At 53.2% G+C, this 17,994-nt stretch overlaps 1 protein-coding gene across 1 annotated transcript; it reads left to right on the forward strand.

Annotated features, from left to right (window-relative positions):
• Window positions 1-1,170: 1,170 nt before the first annotated feature.
• On the forward strand, window positions 1,171-17,811 carry LOC104459449 (rho GTPase-activating protein 39-like; the record flags this gene model as incomplete). The annotated part of the gene is made up of 4 exons (XM_010083024.1): window positions 1,171-1,549; window positions 10,634-11,963; window positions 15,848-16,394; window positions 17,722-17,811. Coding segments are annotated over exons 1-4 (2,323 nt in total), but the record flags the coding sequence as incomplete, so codon positions are not given.
• Between the last annotated feature and the right edge of the window lie 183 nt (window positions 17,812-17,994).

Consider the following 17,994-nt stretch of genomic DNA (forward strand, 5'->3'; position numbering starts at 1 on the left):
CGAGGAGGAGCGGGGGGGCATGTGTAGGTTTTATCTCCATTTTCAGCTGCACACTCAAGCATGTCACTGCCGGTGGGATCACTTTAGTGGCACCATTTCTCCTGTGCAAGGGGAGACCTTGCTGCGGTTCACACTTCCTTTCTGTTTGCCTGAGCCAGCTGAAAGGGCTTTGGCGGCGACAGCACTGCGGAGGTGTTTGCTCTGCTGAGCTCCTCTGCTCTCACCTAGGGTAGGTGGGTCAGTGTTAAAGTGGCACGTGCGAGGATCGAGCAGCCCAACACCTCTGTTGCCACAAAAACATCGTGCTGATCTGCCTGAGACCAACCCTGCAGCACTGCCCGCATCGCTCTCTCACTGAGCCCTAGGCTGGGGCACGGTGGGCGCTGGTGAGGGACCCTGGAGCTGGAGGCGCTCCTCGGGGCGGCAGAGGGGTTGCAGATCACCACAGGCTGTGCTTGTCCTTTGGGTCACCTTACACCCAAAGGGCTACTGAGGGTTTTGCCCCAGCGGCCAAGGGAGGAGGGGAAGAGCTTGCAGTGGACATGGTCTCACCCATCAGTCACTCTCTGCATTTCTCTTTTGGGCAAGCAGGCGTGGGCTTTGAGCAGGGACTGGGTGACCCAGGGGTCCCCTCCAGCCACGCAGCATGTGGGCCCTGCAGGCAGGCACTCCCGTGGGCAGGCTGCCTGCATTGTCAGGAGCCAGAGGTTTGGTCTCTCAAGGTGGCATTAACAACAGGGTGCAGCTCCCAAAAGAAGCAAATCCTGCTTTGCAGATCCTCCCCGCTCTTGAGAGCGACCTCCCCCGCCCATCTCGCCCGGTGCTGGCACTCGGTGTGAGCTATTGGAGCATCAGCAGCTGATGCTTGACTGCCCTGTGCCACTTGTGCCGGGAGTGAGTGACGTTGGGGCTGGGCTGGGGGGGTGACCTCCCTTTCCCTGTGCTGGGGAGCTGGTGATTTGGCTTGGCCCCATCTCAAACCTTTCCCCTTGTCTTCCCCTGAGCTCATTAGATTGCTGAATGGCTCCAAGCAATGCTTTGATCTGCAACACGGCTGCCTGGCCCAGAGGCAGCAGCTCTGTAGGACTCCCAGACAGCCATTTGCCTCCGGCCTCTGGCCCAGACTAATGCTGTTCTCATGTCCCTGCAGCTCGGACTGGGTGGAGATCATTGAGCCCCGCTCCCAGGAGCGGATGTACGTGAACCTGACCACCGGCGAGTGTGGCTGGGAGCCCCCTCCCAACCTGAAGGTGCGCCAGTCTGACCAGAAGCAGTGGTGGGAGCTCTTCGACCAGAACAACAACCGCTTCTACTACTACAATGCCATCACGCGGCAGACAGTGTGGCACCGGCCCCAAGGCTGCGACATCGTGCCCTTGGCACAGCTCCAGGCCATGAAGCGCAGCTCCCAGCCCGACAGCCAGGGCCGGCAGCATCGGGGCAGCACCGGCAGCGATGGCAGAAGCACCCCCATCCAAATGGCCCTCCTGCAGGAGATGGAGAAGGGCAAGGAGGACTGTGCCACAGAGAAGAGGAAGGACCCTGGCAGGTAGGGAGAGCTTTAGCCTTCTCTGCTTATATCTAATGGGTGGCTTTGTTTGGGCTGGGAAGCTGTGCTGCCCCAGGAGTGTGCAGTGCCTGGGCAAAGTGCTGCCAAGCCGATGATCAACGCCCTCTTCTTCCTGGGGTACAGCCGTCCGCTTTTACCAGCCCAGTACCATTGAACATCTCCGGTCTGGGCCAGGCCACAGTTGTGTGGGACACCGTAAAACCACCCATCAAAAGATAATCATCACTTCAGAGCCTGTTGTGCTGAACAGGAGAGGGGACAGGCAGGAGTGTCACACAGTGACCAGAGCTCTGTTGGATGCTCATGGTGGAGCTTGCTGGGATGACTGAGCTGCTGTGCAAGAGGTGATGCTGCTGCAGGGTGTGGATAAGCCTAGCTGCTCTGGCTATTTCCCTCCCCAGTTACTGGGCTGCTTGCATGTGCTTGCAGCTTCAGCCAGTGGGGGAGGTGGGGCTGAAGGAACAGAGCTTCTGGGCACAGTTATTTGCTCACATCAAGCCTGAAATGAAGGAACAATAACGGGATGCTATTTTATTTGGCTAAGAGATTTTCTTACACTCAAACCAGTCTGACAACAATCTTGGGGGGGGTGTTTGTTTGTATTGACACTTTGCCAGCTTCAGCTGTACAAAAGCGTCCCTTCCCCAGTCTCTGTCAGGAAGGCCCCTCTGCCCGAGGCACTGCCTGGGGCTGCCCTGCCTCCCTCCTGCCCTGTCTGGCCATCATCCTCTCCTGGAGAATGTGGTACCAACAGCCAGGGAGGCCATGCAGTGAGCAGAGTCACGCTGAGAAGTGACTCACCCAAGGGCTAGAGCAGAGCTCAGGTGAGCCTGGCACTCCTGCCCTCCATGCCAGTGCTTCTTGTCCCCACTTCTGGGCACTGCAGCGAGCCAGGCTTCTTTAACAGCCTGGGTTTTGGATCTCTATGTGCCTGCTGCTGGCAGGGAGAGAAGAAAAAAGCCAAGATCATGAAAGCCATGTAGCATGGTGATGCTGGAGAATATATGCTCTAGAGTGCCCTAAACTAAGGTTTATCACTTGTCTGCTGTCCCCTGCAAAATGCTACTGTATTCACTTCAGATCTGTGTGACTGGGAGACACTGGTGATGCACATAAAGTGTATCAGAAAGAACCCAGAGCTTTACTGGTGCCTGTGACGTTTCCGGTGCCTCCTGTTCCACAAGCAGCCCCTCTGAGCTTCAGACCCATCCAGAGGATGATCCCTGCCCTGCCTGGAGAAGCCTGAACAGTGAGAAATGCCTTAAGCTGAACCCCAGTAGCTCCCAGTTTCCTCCAGCCCCTGCCCGGTGACCCCAGGTGAGCCATTGCCATGTGGGATTTGCCATGAGCCGATTGGCTTCCCCTCCTTGTCCCTCTGCAGCCCAGTGCTCTGGGGCAGCAGGGACAGGCACTGACAAGCTACGTGTTTCCAGAGAAGTGAGTGCAAGAACTTTGCACAAGGCATAAGGTAGCCTGAGCTCCACAGGGTCCAAAATATTTCTGACTTCCACTCTCAGGAGGGGAGCATGGCCTCCTCTGCCTCAGTCTAGGGAATGGCTGTGTCATGAAGGATAAATGATGGCAGCTCTGACCCGTCCCTCAGCTCTCCGGCCCTCTTGGCAGGGAGAACCCCATGCCAGCCCCCTCATACAGGAGGAAAGAGAATGATGCAGCGTGGTCTGGGGTTTGCTTTACCCTTCCTTGCCAGCCAGGCAGCATCTCAGGTGTCACTGCTGGTTCTCCTGCAAGGAAGGAGTGAGAAAGGGTCCTCTGTGGCTCCTTCCTGAACTCAGTCAAGTTTTCGCAGCAGCCTTGGGGCGCTTTGAGCCTGCAGCAAACTCCATTGAAGGGCGAGTGTTGGGAAAGGTGTGAGTGGGAGCTGACAGGTTGCATGGATGTGCAAGGCTTTTGCAGATCCTTACACCAGTAAGATGACAGCATTTGCCTATGGAAGCTGCTTTCTTGGAAGCAGGAGACTGAGCACTGTTTCCTTGCACATCCATTATGTGTTGTCACTGCTGTTGTAAGCAGGGGTTGCATGTCCGGTTATGGCGCAGAGAATTATTTCCTTACCCAAGTCGACACACAAGGAGAGATTTCTTGCCTTTTGCTATCTCATAAAATGGTGAGCAAAGAGCCACACCCAAAGCAAGTGTTCCTGCTTGGGATCTAATGCCCTTGCTGGGATGTCTGGTCTAGTAACAGCAAAAACACACCAAGCTTGTCAGCTCCATTGTGGGTGTTGTTCTCCAAAGACAAACATAAGTGTGTCCTCTTCCTTCCCTCGGCAAGGATGCAGCTGTGCAAACAGAGGGTGAATATGTTGAATGCTGTTGGTAGCATTGCACATCTTTATAGGTACCTGCACCCAAGACGGTTTCACTTTTGTCTCTAAGGGCAGCACGAAAGATTTGGTTTTCTTCCCTTCATGTTTGTCATCCTATGATAGATGGAGAGGCCAGAATAGACAACCGTGGTCCCCAAGAGGGGCCTCCTGCAAGCACATGCCACAGAGAGCTGGGGGAGGGGATTTCATCCTTTTTTCAGTAATACTGTGCGGTTGAGGTTTTTGTTTTTTGTTTTTTTTTTTGGCAGACTTTTTTCCCACTCTTCCTCTCTTGTACCTTCTGTCAGCAGTGCTAAGTCTGCTGTGCCTGCTGCCATGTCTCAGTGCTGCCAAACCCCCCCGTGTGCAGCCTGGAGCGGAGATGCTCCCAGGATGGGTGGGCGCTGCACCACTGCTCCTTGCTGCTTGCTCCTTGCCGCTCCTTCCATCTACACGCCGCTAACGCCCTCTCCCTCACTGCCTCACCACTTGCTGGGGCTCTTCCAGCTCTTTAAAGCACACCAGCTCGGAGCAGCCTTCTCCAGACACGGGCCTGTATTTTCCCTGGACGGCATGGGGAGGCCGAAAAAAAAAGCTTGCCGAGGGAGAGACGCTGCTGCGATCCCCAGAGCCTCCTGGGGAAGCTCTTCTGCCTGCGCGTGTACTCTTGCTCCCATGTCGGTTTCTGACTGCACTTCGCAGGACTGCCCAGCCCAGCGCTGGCTCTACTCCTCCCTTGCCAGAGCAAGGACAGCGGGCAGCACTTGCCTTACAGCTCCAGGCCCTTCTGAGCACTTGGGATCCTAGTAGGAAGGAAGACGGATTCTCCAGGGGAGATGAGGCCAAATGATCCTTTCACACGCCAGAAAGCTCTGCGAAGGGTGGGCAGGTTCCCTTGGGTACCGTGAGACCAGCCTGGGGCTGAAAGCAGCCAGTATCGTTTTGGAAGCATCTAGCGAGCCATGTCAGCTGCGCTGGGGTTTGCCAGAGCTCAGGGGTGAGAAAGGGCTGGGCCACCCACTGGTGGTCACCAGTCAGGGTTGTGAGTGGGCTCTGTCGTCCCCAGCCCCGCTGGCCATGCAGACCACCCCTTTTCCTCCTCTTCCCATGGTTCTTCCAGGGTCAGGGACTTGTTTCAGAGTGGGGTTTCTGAGGTTCCCCTTGCGATAACAGTGCATCTCAAAGCCTTCCAGGTAGAAATCCACCGTCCCTAGAAACATCTCATCCCCTAGGACAGGAGAAGCATGGGTCCCTTCTGCATGGGCAGCAGGTTGTGCTGCCCATCCCCTCCTCACCCACCTTCCTCACAGCTCAGCATCCTGGGCTGGGAGGGAGAAGGGGCTTGGTTGTACCATGCCACGAGGTGTGCTGGAAGGGGCATTAGAGGGGACATGTGCTGTGAAGGTGGCTGTGAGGGTACCTCTGCCTCTTCCACCTCTGGTTTGCCTTGTCACAGGTTTACGTCTCTCAAGGCCCAGTGTTACGTTCCAGTATGCCAATATTACATCCTTTATAATCAGGCAAGAAACACCATCAGGATTCCTAATACAGGCTGGTTTCCTTATGCCGCTGGCCTTGGGGCAGGGTGTGCAAACACAGCATGCTGTGCACGTGTCCGCAGCGCTCTCCTTGGGGCCGTGCAGACCTGGGTTTGGGTGGGTCACCTCTGCAGGGTCTTCATCCCCGCCTCCGATGTGGCAGCAGTGCCGCTGGAATACAGATATCCCTGTTCATCTGCCCCTGTCAAAGCACCAGGAAAATGACTCCTGGAAAGGGCAGAGCTGTGGAGCAGGGCCTTTTCTCCAGGCTTCTGGGAGAGAAGAGCAAACAATGGAGCTCCGGAGCCTGGGAAGCACTGCCGGATCCACAGGGCCTGCTGGAGCTGGGTGCGGGCTGGGAAAGCCAGAGCCGGGCTGCAGTGTTTATATTGGAGCTACTTGAAAGCATTCCTCGAAGGAACCATCTTGGGGGACTCGGCAGGGTCTTTCCTGCTGGTGGCTGAAGAGCATGGCCAAGAGGCTGTGTTGGGACATTTCTCCAGCACTTGCTTTGCTTTCTGTCAGGGCTTTTGTTGCTCAGAAGGACGAGGCTGAACCTTTTCCCATGCTGGGAAGTCAGGACGTCCCTGTTCTCCTCTGCTCGGTCTTTTCAGTAGCCTGGGAATGGGGTTGAGGGAAGCTGTATCCAGATGTATCCCCAAGAGATCGTTCATGACTGTGGAAATGGTCATCTCAAACAAGCCTTGTATTCTCTGTGGTGGTGCCTCTTTCCTCTGCTCTCCAGTGGCCAGGGAGGCTGGAGGTGGTGTGTTGCGTCGGGGATGGGACAGAACTGAAGTGGGATATGGCACACGTTCAGGGGTTTCACTTCTCCGTCACATTGACTTACAAACCTCCTGGTCAGGAGGAGTGTGGCAGCTGTGGTCAGGTTGGAGCTTGGCTCCCTCTGCCCCCAGTGACCCTGGAGTGGCACAGCTCCCCTGTCTCCTCTGGCTGTGTGACACCCCCCTGGATATCCTGGCAGAGCCATGCAAGGACACTGTCGTGGCATGAGGAACGTGCCTGAGTCCCACGCCAGCAGTGAGTGCAGATCTGTGCTTGAAGTAGGAGTGCCCGTGGGCGCCCAGCGGGCAGAGGGGACCCCGGGGAGGTACCAATACCCAACGGGTACTGAGGAACCCCTGACAAATGCTTGGGCACCTGGAGCGGTCCTCACATCCTCAGTCGCAGCCAGTGAGGGGTGTTGCACGGTGGCCTTGCTCGTTACCCACCTCTGACTACACCTCTGCAGCCCACCCTGCTCAGCTGCCATGCGTGGCTGTTGTGCAGAAGGTCCTGGTACCATTGTCCCCTGAGAGCTGCCTGAGTGCTGCCAGGCTCTGCCACCTCCGGGAGTTTGCAGCAGTTGTGAAAAGTGGGCCTGGTCCCAACGCAAATTTTGCCCCTCAGCCTGGCCATGACTCCACAGGGGCAGTGGAGCCCTTTTCTCCAGCCCTGTTGCCCGTCAGGGCACAGACTGGAGTGCCAAAAACCTGCTGTGAGGAGGCTCGCTGCTTGCGGCAGAATCCCTTGCCTCATTGCCCTGCCATGGCCGTCTGCCCAAACTGTCCTGGTGTCCTGCATCTTGAGCCTTGTCCCACGTACGGAGATGAGCCTGTGCTGAGACCCCCCATCCTCCCATCCCAGGCAGGGCTGAGGCCTGGGACACCTTCCTCCCACCCTGGTGAAGTGACTCAGGGCAGCAAGGAGCCATCACGCTTTGGGCACCCGTCGCCCTTGGGCCGCCGCTGGGTCGCGGGTAGGCAGCTTGTCTGTGGGGGGAGGCCATGAGCACAGCACCCTCTTTTCTTTTTCCAATCAAATCCCTCATTGCTCATCTGAGGGCCAAAATCTGGGCTTTGCTCTTTTTCACAGATGCAGGGGAGCAGGTTGTCACCAGCTGAGGCCCCACAGGACCCCAAAAATCACAGTGTTATGCTGGGGTGGGAGCCTGTCTCCGGCAGCCGGGCCGGTGGCACTGCTCAGATGCCCAGCCGTGCACCCGAGCAGGGACAGGTCAGGATGTGCCTAGTGCTGCCACATGAGTGTGACTAGGGACAGGCACTGATAGGGCTGGTGGGGCAGGAGGTGGTGCCGCTGCCCACTGTGCTGGCAGGGCAAAGCTCCTCGCCGCAGCCCTGAGCTGAGCGAGGAGGCAGCAGAGCTTCGGGCTGAGTACCTGCCGCTCTGGGTCGGTGTGGGTTTGGTGAATGCCAGAGCAGCAGGCACTGGTGGGCGTGTGGGTGCCGGGTGGTACCGACACGCGCTGAGCCTGGGCAGGGGGACGAGTTTGGTTGTGCTGTGACTGACAGAAGCCAGTCTGTCACCTTTGCTGAGCGGGTAGTTCTGGTGTGCATGGAGCTGTCTGGAGGGGCAACGTTATAGGTCAAGAAGAGGAATAACCTTGGGAGGGGACTCATGGGATGTGGGGCCCGGTGCCTTCCCACAGAATGCAGCGTTACTTTCCAGCCCTGCTACAGGTAGGGATCTCTCGAGGAAGGGGACGTGCCTGTAGCTCGGGGGCTGCAGCTCTTCTCCCCTGAGACCCAACAGTGGATAGTGCTGGTCCAGATGTGATGCTGCTCTGGCCATAGTGTTGAGGCAGGTTCATTTCTGTGCGATCACTTCTGGCCTTCCTGCAGAGTCAGGAGCCCGAGTGGCTCTGTCCTGCTTGTCCTTGACACAGCTCTTTGCCAATCTCGCTTCCCTGCCACAAAACGAGCTGCTGGTACAGCCAAGCGAAGGGGCAGTGGAGGGGTGTCAGAAATGCTCATTTAAAAGCCTACCAAATGTTGCTGCTCTGGTTCTTCCTGCTAGTCCAGGAGCTTTTTGAGGGACAACTGGGTCTTCAGTAGCACGTGTGCTTGCAGTTGAGGCTTGGCCCTGTGCAGGAGGGACGTGCTGATGCAGGGAGCGGTCCTTGCGGCCCCCAGGGAGGGGTGCCTGGTGGGTTGCAGTCTGCATGTCCTTGCGAATGCCACCCTCGTTCTGCTGTTACCGCTGGCTGCTCCTTGCCAGTGTCGTCGCTTGGTGCCACTGGCCATCAACCCCTGCTCCAGGTGTTGCACCTCTGCGAAGAAGCATGTGGAGGACAAGCTGCTGATGGCAAAACACGAGTGGGAGAGCAGGGGCTGTGCTTGACAGCAGCTTGGGCAGGTGGGGGGGGGCCAATCCCAAATCCTTCAGTGTTTCCCAAGGAGCTGTTCCTGGGACAGGGCTTGGTCCGTTCTGGGCTGTGACACAGTGAGTGGGAGTCGGTGGCTGGGGAACAGTCCTTCCTCGCAGTGCTGGCATCTCCATCCTGAGGCAGTGTCAGGAGCTCCCTTAAAATAAAACCCTTCATGCCTTAGCGGGAGATGCTGGGGGAGGTCCCTGGAGCAGAGGGGACCCCAGGATGGGAAGCAGAGGACAGCAGCCCTTTCGCAAACTCTTTCTGGTTGCCTGGGTTGTCACATGAGGCCGAGTTGTGTGTCTGTCGTGGATCAGGAGCTGGGCCCTGCAAAGGTGGTGGTGCGACACAGGGCAATGGGGCCTTTGGACCCTGTCTGGGAGCCAGCTCCTGCGCCCACGGCAGGACAGCGCCACCCTCATGCGCGCCTCTCCTGGTGCTGCCGTGCCAAGGTGGGATTCGCAGCAACGTGGTGCCATCAGAGAGCGCGTTCTGCCAAAAATATGGTGAGCAGGGGATGGGGAAGGGCATGCCACTGCCTTAGGAGGAGTGAGCGGGGGTGGACGTGGAACACGGGGTGTGGAGCAGGTGACTGGGTGAGTGAAATAGGGCACCCACAGTGATGTGGGGCTGCTGCTGTGGGGCAGATGTGTCCTGGGGGAGGGGGACTGTGGTGTGGGGAAAGCAGAGGGTGTGCAGATGGACCCTGACAGTGGGAGAGCCACCGGGGGGACAGGCAGAGCACCCCCAGGGAAGCTGTGCTGGAGGAGGGGGCTGGGACCTGGCAGGTGGAAGGTCTCTGGACAGCAGGAGCAGAGCGGAAGAGGGTTGGGATGTCCAGATATCTCAGGGCTTGGCGGGGAAGGCACAAGCAGGAGGTAGCATCACCAGGAGGCAGCTCTGGGCAGGTGGTGGCCACGGGTCTGTGTGCCAGCACGGGGGCCGTGTGGGACAGGTCAGCAGCATGGGATGGGCAACTAGTGGTAAGGTTCAAATAGAGCAAAATGTCTGTGAAGGTGTTACAGGAACATCTCCTGTCGCAGACAGGGCACGTGCAGCATGCCCTCAGGTCCTACCCAGTGACAGCTGGTGGTGGGTACATGGAGGGAGGGCACAAAATGGGGCCAGGTTCGAGGATCTTCCTGGCGACAGTGGTGGCTTTGACGACCTGGGAGATCTGGCTGGTTTAACAGCCTCTCCACTCCCTTTTCCTCAGAGCTCACAGATACGGACAGGCTAAAGCCTCATCCTGACAGCAGGTTGTTATTATGCTGCAGAACACGCCTGTAGGTCTGGGATGTTGCAGTGGGCTCACTGGGTTGTGGTAGATCCTGAGAGCCACCATGGCTCAGAGGAAACTCCCAGCAGAGGATTTCACAGCCACGAGAGCTGAGCAGAGCCAGAAGGTTTGGCCAAAGGAACCAGATCTGAGGGCATCTGGACCAGACTGGGAGGATGCTCTGCTTGGTGGGTTGTGTGGGAGTGTAACAGACATCCTGTGAGTCAGGGACATCTGCCCCCATACACCTCATAGGTTTTTCTGCAAAATAAACATGCATTTGGAAATTAGATTTTAAAAATAACGTGGTCTGGAAGGACTGTCATCAGAGTTTGACAATCTGAAGGCAGACGTTTGGGATTATTTTCTAACCCACTGCTTGAGTGGTCCAGAATAGTTTACTGGTCTTCAGCTGGTCCTTCTGGTTGCCATGCTAGCTAATGAGCCTTGGGAAGCGTAGGTTGCTTTCTATCTCAGTGCTGCTGATACCAGGCAGGTTATATTATTATGAACTTGTTTCATCTAGTTCTGCTGTTCATGACTCAGAAATTTATCATGTGCATAACAACAATGTATTTCTGTTTCGGGAAGGGGGATCTCCAGGAAAACAAAAATGAGGAGCTGATATAACTGGTTGGGGAATCTCCAGACACTTTGAGGCTAACAATCTGGTATTTGGGTAGAAGTAAAGGATACTCCAGTTAATATAATTCTCAAGTAATTCCCTGGTTTTGTATCTTTCTTTCTTTAGGGAGACTCCTACCCTCTGGCAGCCTCTGCCAGGCACAAAAGCAGCCATGTTGGTCAAAGTGAACAGTTTGAGGCAGGTACAGAGCTCTTCAAACAGTTTGCTTCAGCTGCAGAGTGCTCCAGAGGCCAGCAGCCAAAAATCTTTTCCAAAACCAGCCATATATGCTCAACCTCAATCCATGTCCCAAAGCCCTGGAGCCACAAAGCAAATGCCTACAGGAGAAGCAAAGCAGTCTATGCAGGTCAAAAAGACAGAGAATGGTGGGTTTTGCCTAGTGCTGATGAATGGTCCAACTTCTCAAACACCTCCAAGGAGCCAGACAGGAACCCCTCAGCCTGCATCGCCCAAGTATGCCTCCCCTGCACCTATATATGATGAGCCATCCTTAGAGTCTCCAATTTATGATGAGCCACCAGTAGATATGGACACTGAAAGCCTCAGTATGAGTGGAATGTCTCCATCAAGGTCACCAAGCAATAGCTTAAAAAAGCAGCTGCAACCAACCAAATTATTGCAGCATCCAGGTGTGCAACAGCAGCAAGCTGTAAAGAAGCATGCAAGAAATCCTGCTTCCACTGAATACAGCCTGGCTGGCAGAGAATATATAAAACACATGGTCAATGTTGACCAGTCTTCCAAACTCTCACACTCTTCTGCTGCAACAGCTGGTGCCTCTACTAAACTTCCTGGTCAGCTTACTTCAAAGGACAGCTTCAAGCAGTCTTGGAGGATCTTGGAAGCCAATGTCCTCAAGAACATGGAAGCCCAACACAGTCGTCAGAACAGCCTGCAAACTCAGGAGTACCCAACTGGTATAAGCCATCAGGATTCTGGTTATTCGACTGGCCCTTCTCCAAGCTTGAGAAAAAGGAAAGGAAGGAGACAAGGGACAGGTCAAGGAAGACCTGGCTCTGTGGGCAGCAGCAGCGAGCTCACGGCTTTGAATGATAAGCTGATTGCTGAGATGCGTGCTGTGGTGGGCAGGTCAGCAGTTTGCAGAGGAAGCAAAGCCAGCCTTGATGCTGAAAGTCTGGAGAGTGGCATCCCGGCAGAGAGCAGCAAAGTCAGATTTCAGTCGGACCACTTGAAAAAATGCATCAGACGGAGCTCAAGGGATGACGTCTCAGCTAGTAATAGGTCTCTGTATAGACAGGGCCTGGAGAGCAGGGGCAACCTTCCTAGTGATGTAGCTGCTCCACAGGACACAGTGAGGCAGAAGAGGACTTTTGAGAAAATAGATTCTTTAGAAAAGAATGTGACCAGCCAGACAAGTTTGGCTTCATCAGATGCTACACACCGCTCCTCCCAGGTACCTCCCCATTTATACCCAGTTAAACTGCACACCTTTGCTGGACTGTCATGGTGCAGAGCCGAGTACCTGGGCTGCTCCCGGGTGGGTTTAGTGGATGTGCTGCAGGCAGAGCATGTCTGTGCCTGCAGAACAGCAAATGCGTCACAAAGCTTCACAGCTCTGCGGGTAGAGACCCCATTTCAGGCCAGTGGCGTGAGAGGAGGGGGAATTGTGGAGGGGTTGTGTCCAGCAAGCCCTCAGCACTGCAGGTAGCTCTGTTGTGTCATTTGGGTAAATCTACTGCCTGATCATTTTACTGGTGCTGGCATCTTCTTTGGTAGCCCTTGCCCTCAGGTGTCCTTTCTGCGCTGGGATGGCCAGAACTGGTGGGGTACAAGGTGCAGGCGTTAGGATTTGCATGGCGTTTTCTCTTGTGTTCTCTCTCCTCTTTTTCTAGTAGTTCCTCGTATTCTATTCTTAAAGTTGTTCCCGAGCATTGAATGGAAATATTCAGAACACTGGTGACAGGGACTCCAGCATCTCTGTTGGAAGTAGCTATTTTAAAGCCCGTTAAGTGTGCCTGCACAACTGGAGTAGTTTTCCTCTGTAACACAGCACTTCTGCAGAATTTAGTTGGTCATCTTTTCTCCTATTTGGGTTTGAAGGAACCTCCTGCTTTGTGGTTTCAGTTCAGATTTAGGTTCTGCATAGGTACCTTTATGTCCTGTGAAGGTTTTTCTTTGCTCACTCTTCCAATTATTTCACTCCTGCTTTGCAGCCCAAAGTCTCTGCAGCTTTTCTGCAGTCACAGCTGATAACAGTCCTCCAAGGTGACAAGTGACTGTTTATTTTAACCCTTTGTTCTGACTTTTTTCCTGTTTACTAGTCCACGACCTTTCATTAAGAAACTTGGCAAAACTCCTTGACCATTTCAGATTGCTCCAGCAGACCCATGAGGTGTAACTTTTCTCTAAAAGCCAAGCTGACACCTCCCAGCTGTATTCGATTTATGTGTGCGTTCTCCTCTTTGTTGTAATTTCTGATCCATAGTGCCTTGCTTTCGCCTGTAACCCTTTTTAAAACTTGATGTCCTGTTCCCACGTCTTCCATTTTTCAGGCAGAGGGCCAGGTTGAGTTTACACAACTCACATGTTATGGTTTATAGTTCAGCAATTCCGTTTCACAGCCTCTTTAGACTTGTTGGAAGACCACTATCCGGTCTTCAGGATGTGTTACACCTCACTGAACTGACAGGGAGAGCCAGGACTTGGTGTCTCGTTTATGCACAGGAGATGGTGGGTTAGTGATAGGCTGTGAGTAGGTTTGAAACTGAGGAAAAATCACATGGGGTAGGAGGGAGAAGGAGAATGGAAGATGTGAGAAGATGGATTTTGTGGTAAAGGCAACGAGTCAATAAATATATGCTCTATTTACAGAAATATTGTGAGATGTAAGAGTCCAAGAAAGGGGGGGAGGAGGTTGCAGAGAATACGGCAGCAAAATTGCTGCCTTGCCTGAAAATGGCCGTGTATGGCTTGAGCCACTGGCCACGTCCTGTGCTGGGCCTGCGGGGTGGAGAGGAGAACCAGGAGACAGGAAATTCATCATCAGAGGGGGATGAGCACAAGTTCTAGGACAGGCTGAGCAGAGGTGGATGTGTACTGTCAGCATGCAGATAAGAGCTGGGTAGCTGTGTGAACAAGGTTTGAGAGAGAAGCTCTAGAGGGAGGAGAGAACCCAGAGCATGTTGAACCTCTAGAGAGTATGAGAAGGTGGATCCTCGGAAGTAACATGCTGAAGGAGCAGTTAGGGTGGTAGGAGGAAAACCAACCCTGGGCATGGAAGGTGGGTTGGAGGAGACTGAGGATGGAGATGGCAGAGAAAAACTGCAGGCAGGGATTTTTAGGCAGTGTGTTGAGTGAATTTGGAGAGTGTGAGAAGGCAGAGGGGTAACTGAAGGGATAAAAAATGAAAACAAAGTGGGAAAGCAGGAGAAATGATTGTGCCCCAGGCTGGCAATAAGAGCTGGAGTGTGATGTGTGCTAATCCCATCATCCACACGTTGGTACATGTTTGGTGTAAGATAGGGAAGGGTTGGACCACACAAGCCTCTGTTGTGAGTTCACCAGTTCCTCCCTACTGAGAAGGAAACACTGACTTGCTCTAAATGTTTAAGAACTAACATGTATTTTGGGGTTGACTGTAGGCCAGGGACCGAAATACGAGTGTGGCACACAAGTTAAAGGTGATCCGCAAAGAAGGAAGATGCATGTTTTATTTCACTTTTTCCACTGCAAAAACAAGTTTACAGGATTTCTATTTCTTTGTCTTCTTTTAAAAACCAAAAACCTCAAGATTATCTTGTTTGGCTTTTTTCCTGCTTGCTGGAGATCTCCCTAGAGAATGCAGAGCAAAGTGTGGGCTGTTTAGGTCTTAGTTGCTGAATGTGGGAATTTCAAGTCTAACAAAAAAGTCTGTTTCCTAAAACAACTTTTTGGGTGTTTGACTTCAGTGTGTGTCCCAGGCTGCCACTTCCATCCAAAACAGAGAATTCTGGATGGGCAGAATAAGTGTCTTATTCTAACAAGTAGTTATTACACATAATTTTCTTGGGATCAGTAGTACCAAAGCTCTAATTTTGTAGTTATCCCTAGTGGTTTCTGGGGAAGAGGGATGGACAAGGGCTGCATGTAAAAACTACATACAGAGTCTGGGAGGAAGGAAGTTCTTTGTGCTGCTTGTCTCTGTGAACTTGTGATCAGGGGACTTGTCCCTGGAGCAAATGAGTTTGATCGCTGCATACTGGGGCTGGGGAGCAGCTGTCCCTAGCTCTCTGAGAAGAAAAAGCAACCTAGTACTTGTGAACAATTCTGGTTTATGTTGGGGAAGGTTATGCCTGTCTTGGATAGGAAAATGTGGTAGGGAGCCCAGCCCAGAGATGTCCCCAGGTCCTGTGCAGCAGTGCTTGCAGAAGTGCTGGGTCAGTAGCCGCAGCCTGTGTCTTTCCCGCAGATGCTGGGGACCAGGACCTGTTTGGCAGGAGGTCATGGAGTGTCGGTGGGGTATGGTGGGAGCCAGCTCTGCTGCTGGTGGAGGCTGACTGACGCAGATATCCGCTCTCCTTCACTTCACCAGCTCAAACATGATTTATCCTACCTGGGTGACAGCCTTGCCATCGAAAAGCTGTGCCCTTGCTCCCCTATGCCTCTCTTAGCTTCTCCTGTCCCATCTGTGTGTCTGGACAGTATTTCCATGAGAAAGGTCATGGTGGAATTGAGATATGTATTTTGAATGCCTCAATGCAGAGGCTGCCCAAAGCTCAGCAGCTCCTGATGACAGGAGCCATGTTGGTTTGGTTTTGTCTTTTTTGTTTGTTTGTTTGGGGTTTTTTTGATAGAACTTGGAAAAATAGTAAAGGCAGGAATCAGCTGTGGGATTGTAAGGGCCACAAAGGGTAAAGGCAAGAAGTAAACAGTGGTAATAGGGCTGTGGCTGTCTAGTCTCTGCCACCTCCTGGTGTTCCCCACCCACCTCCTGGGCTCCTGTGGCTCTACTGAGAGGTGAAGAGTGGGGAGAAACTTGGCTCCTTGGTGTGTGATTGGTGCCACAGAGCTGTACTGCTGCTCTGGGAGTCAACCCAGCTCCTGCTTGGACTGTCCCCTAGAGCTCTGGGGCAACTTGGACAATCAGCCTTGTTACTCCATGTCCCAGCGCGTCCCTTGGGGACAGCATCCGCGTGCGGCTGTGCCAGCCAGGCTCTTGCAGAACTACAGATGTCAGCCACCAATTCTGCACAAAATCACGTTTTGTACAGATTCACCACCTTGAAGTTGCTGGTAGCTTCATGACTCACTGTTGTCAATTTTCCTAGCAGGGTAAGGAGTCATCTAAGCTGCTTTTAACATGTCTGTTCTCCATTGCAGCCTGGGACAATAGAGCTGGACCCCAAGCAGGAGAGCAGTGGCCAGCCTGGCAGCTGCATAGGGTATAATTTCCCTTACAATACTCTGCGGAAGCCCATCTCTCAGAGCAGCATGGCAGACTGGGCTTCCAAAAACCTGAACATGCACACACAGGGCATCTTCCGCCGAAGGATCTCCATCTCCAACATGCTGTCCTGGAATGGCGGCTCTATCAAAAAGCCAATGCTCATCACCAGCAACCGCACCATCAAAAAAGAGGCATGTGAGATGTTCAAACTGGTACAGAGCTACATGGGAGATCGCCAGACTCGCATGGACCGGAATCATGTGGCATTGGTCACAGTCACCAAGTGCTGGAGCATGCAAGGTTTACGGGATGAGCTCTATATACAACTGATACGGCAGACAACAGATAATACATGTTACCGAAGCCTGGCATGGGGCTGGGAACTGATGGCCATCAGTCTGGCCTTTTTCTCCCCATCACCCAAATTTCAGTCTTACCTGGAAGGTTACATTTATCGCCACCTCGACAGTGATGAAAACAGTAAGTGCCTCATGCACACTCACTTTGGCCCCAGCAGCATTCTGGTGGGTTGTGCCACTTATTTAGGGTTGTCTGTTTTTTAAAAACAAAGGTAGTCACCAGCCAGTACTGTGGTTTCTGTCAGTGAGAGCACCATGTGCTGGGCGAGTTCATCCTTCCCTGGTGGGATGAAACTGCCACCAGCTGGTCTCCCTGCAATTCTCACTTGTGTCTGGCAAAGAAACGCCAGCCCTAGACTGTGCTCATCTCAATGATCAGCATGGCAAGATCAGCCCTGGAAAGAGCTGATTTGGACCTGCTGAGGGTGAAGTTTCCTTGGGTTCTCTGAAGACATGATTTACTTCAAAGTTCCTTAAAGCAGGCAAAAAAAAAAAAGATTAATATTAGTACAGAATTTTTAAGGGAGCCATTGCAAACATTATGAACAGACGTTAGCTTAGCAAATAGTAGGGGATAATGAAGGATGCAGGCTTTTGTTGTGAATAGGTGGGATTTATCTGTCTGTCAGAAGCCTTGGGGACCAGCCCAGGATGTAGTCTGTTATTACCCCAATTTTAAATTGCTATAGTGTCCTGTAAAAAAAAAAAAAAAAAAAAGCCAAGTGCCAGCCTGGAGAGTATTTATTGGCTGATTTGTCACCATTTCAGCAGTGCTTGCTGGGTCTTTTCCAGTCTCAGGGGAGAAACCAGAGCACCTGTTTCCACTTGGGGCTTAAAAGGCAGGTTAAAACCCCACAGATCTCCAAGGCAGGTGCAGAAGTTCTGCCCCAGCACCTCTCTAACCCTGCTAGTGAGTGTGGCGGGGGAGGTGGGTCCTAGGGGCAGCAGTGCTGCAATGCCAACCTTTGCCTTCTGGTTCCATGCTTGTAGCCTTAACGTGAGATTCCTTCACTGAATTCTGGATGTGCAGCACTGGGTTGGGTATTCAGGAGGATCCCAGACCCTTGTAATTTCTCCCCAAAACCATTCCCTCCAGGTATACTTGGCCCAGAGGTGAAAAATCACCCAGCCAGCATCAGAGACCAGGCAGCAAGGAGGAGGAAGCTGAACTATTTGAGTGGGTTGTTCCTTCTGCTGGTGTTTAGGCAGTAAGTTTATTTGGGTATAAGCTTGCTGCCTGGAGCCCCTTCTCAAATATTTGGTCTTTTTGAGAAGTTGAGGAATGTTCTGGGCTCCTCACTTAGATGCATTTGGAGCTGGCTGGGGTACAGGACCTTTCCCTGAGCTCCTCATGCTGGAGTTAGGCTGGCTACCGTGTCTAAGGGCATTTCTGGGCTTTGGTATTTTATCATTCCACATTATTAATCCAGAGCCTCTTGAATTTTCAGTTGCCCAGCGCATCAAGGAGCTTGTGGATCTTAAAACCAAGAAGAACTCAAAATCCAGGAAAAAGAGGAAACAAAACACCGAGGATGAAGGTAAATGGAGGCATAGCATGCAGGGAGCTGAGAGGGAGGATGGCACTTGTCTCATACAGGCAGGGATGCTGAGGTCTGCTGAAAATCAGACTATTTCTTTAAGTGCATAGGCTTAGATTCTGGATGGCCGGTGTGTGGTGTGAGAGGTTTGACCAGATGTCATGGGTTAAAGTTAACTTAAAG

This window comes from Pterocles gutturalis, unplaced genomic scaffold (assembly GCF_000699245.1).
Source record: "Pterocles gutturalis isolate BGI_N339 unplaced genomic scaffold, ASM69924v1 scaffold14920, whole genome shotgun sequence".
NCBI classification, from domain to species: domain Eukaryota; kingdom Metazoa; phylum Chordata; class Aves; order Pterocliformes; family Pteroclidae; genus Pterocles; species Pterocles gutturalis.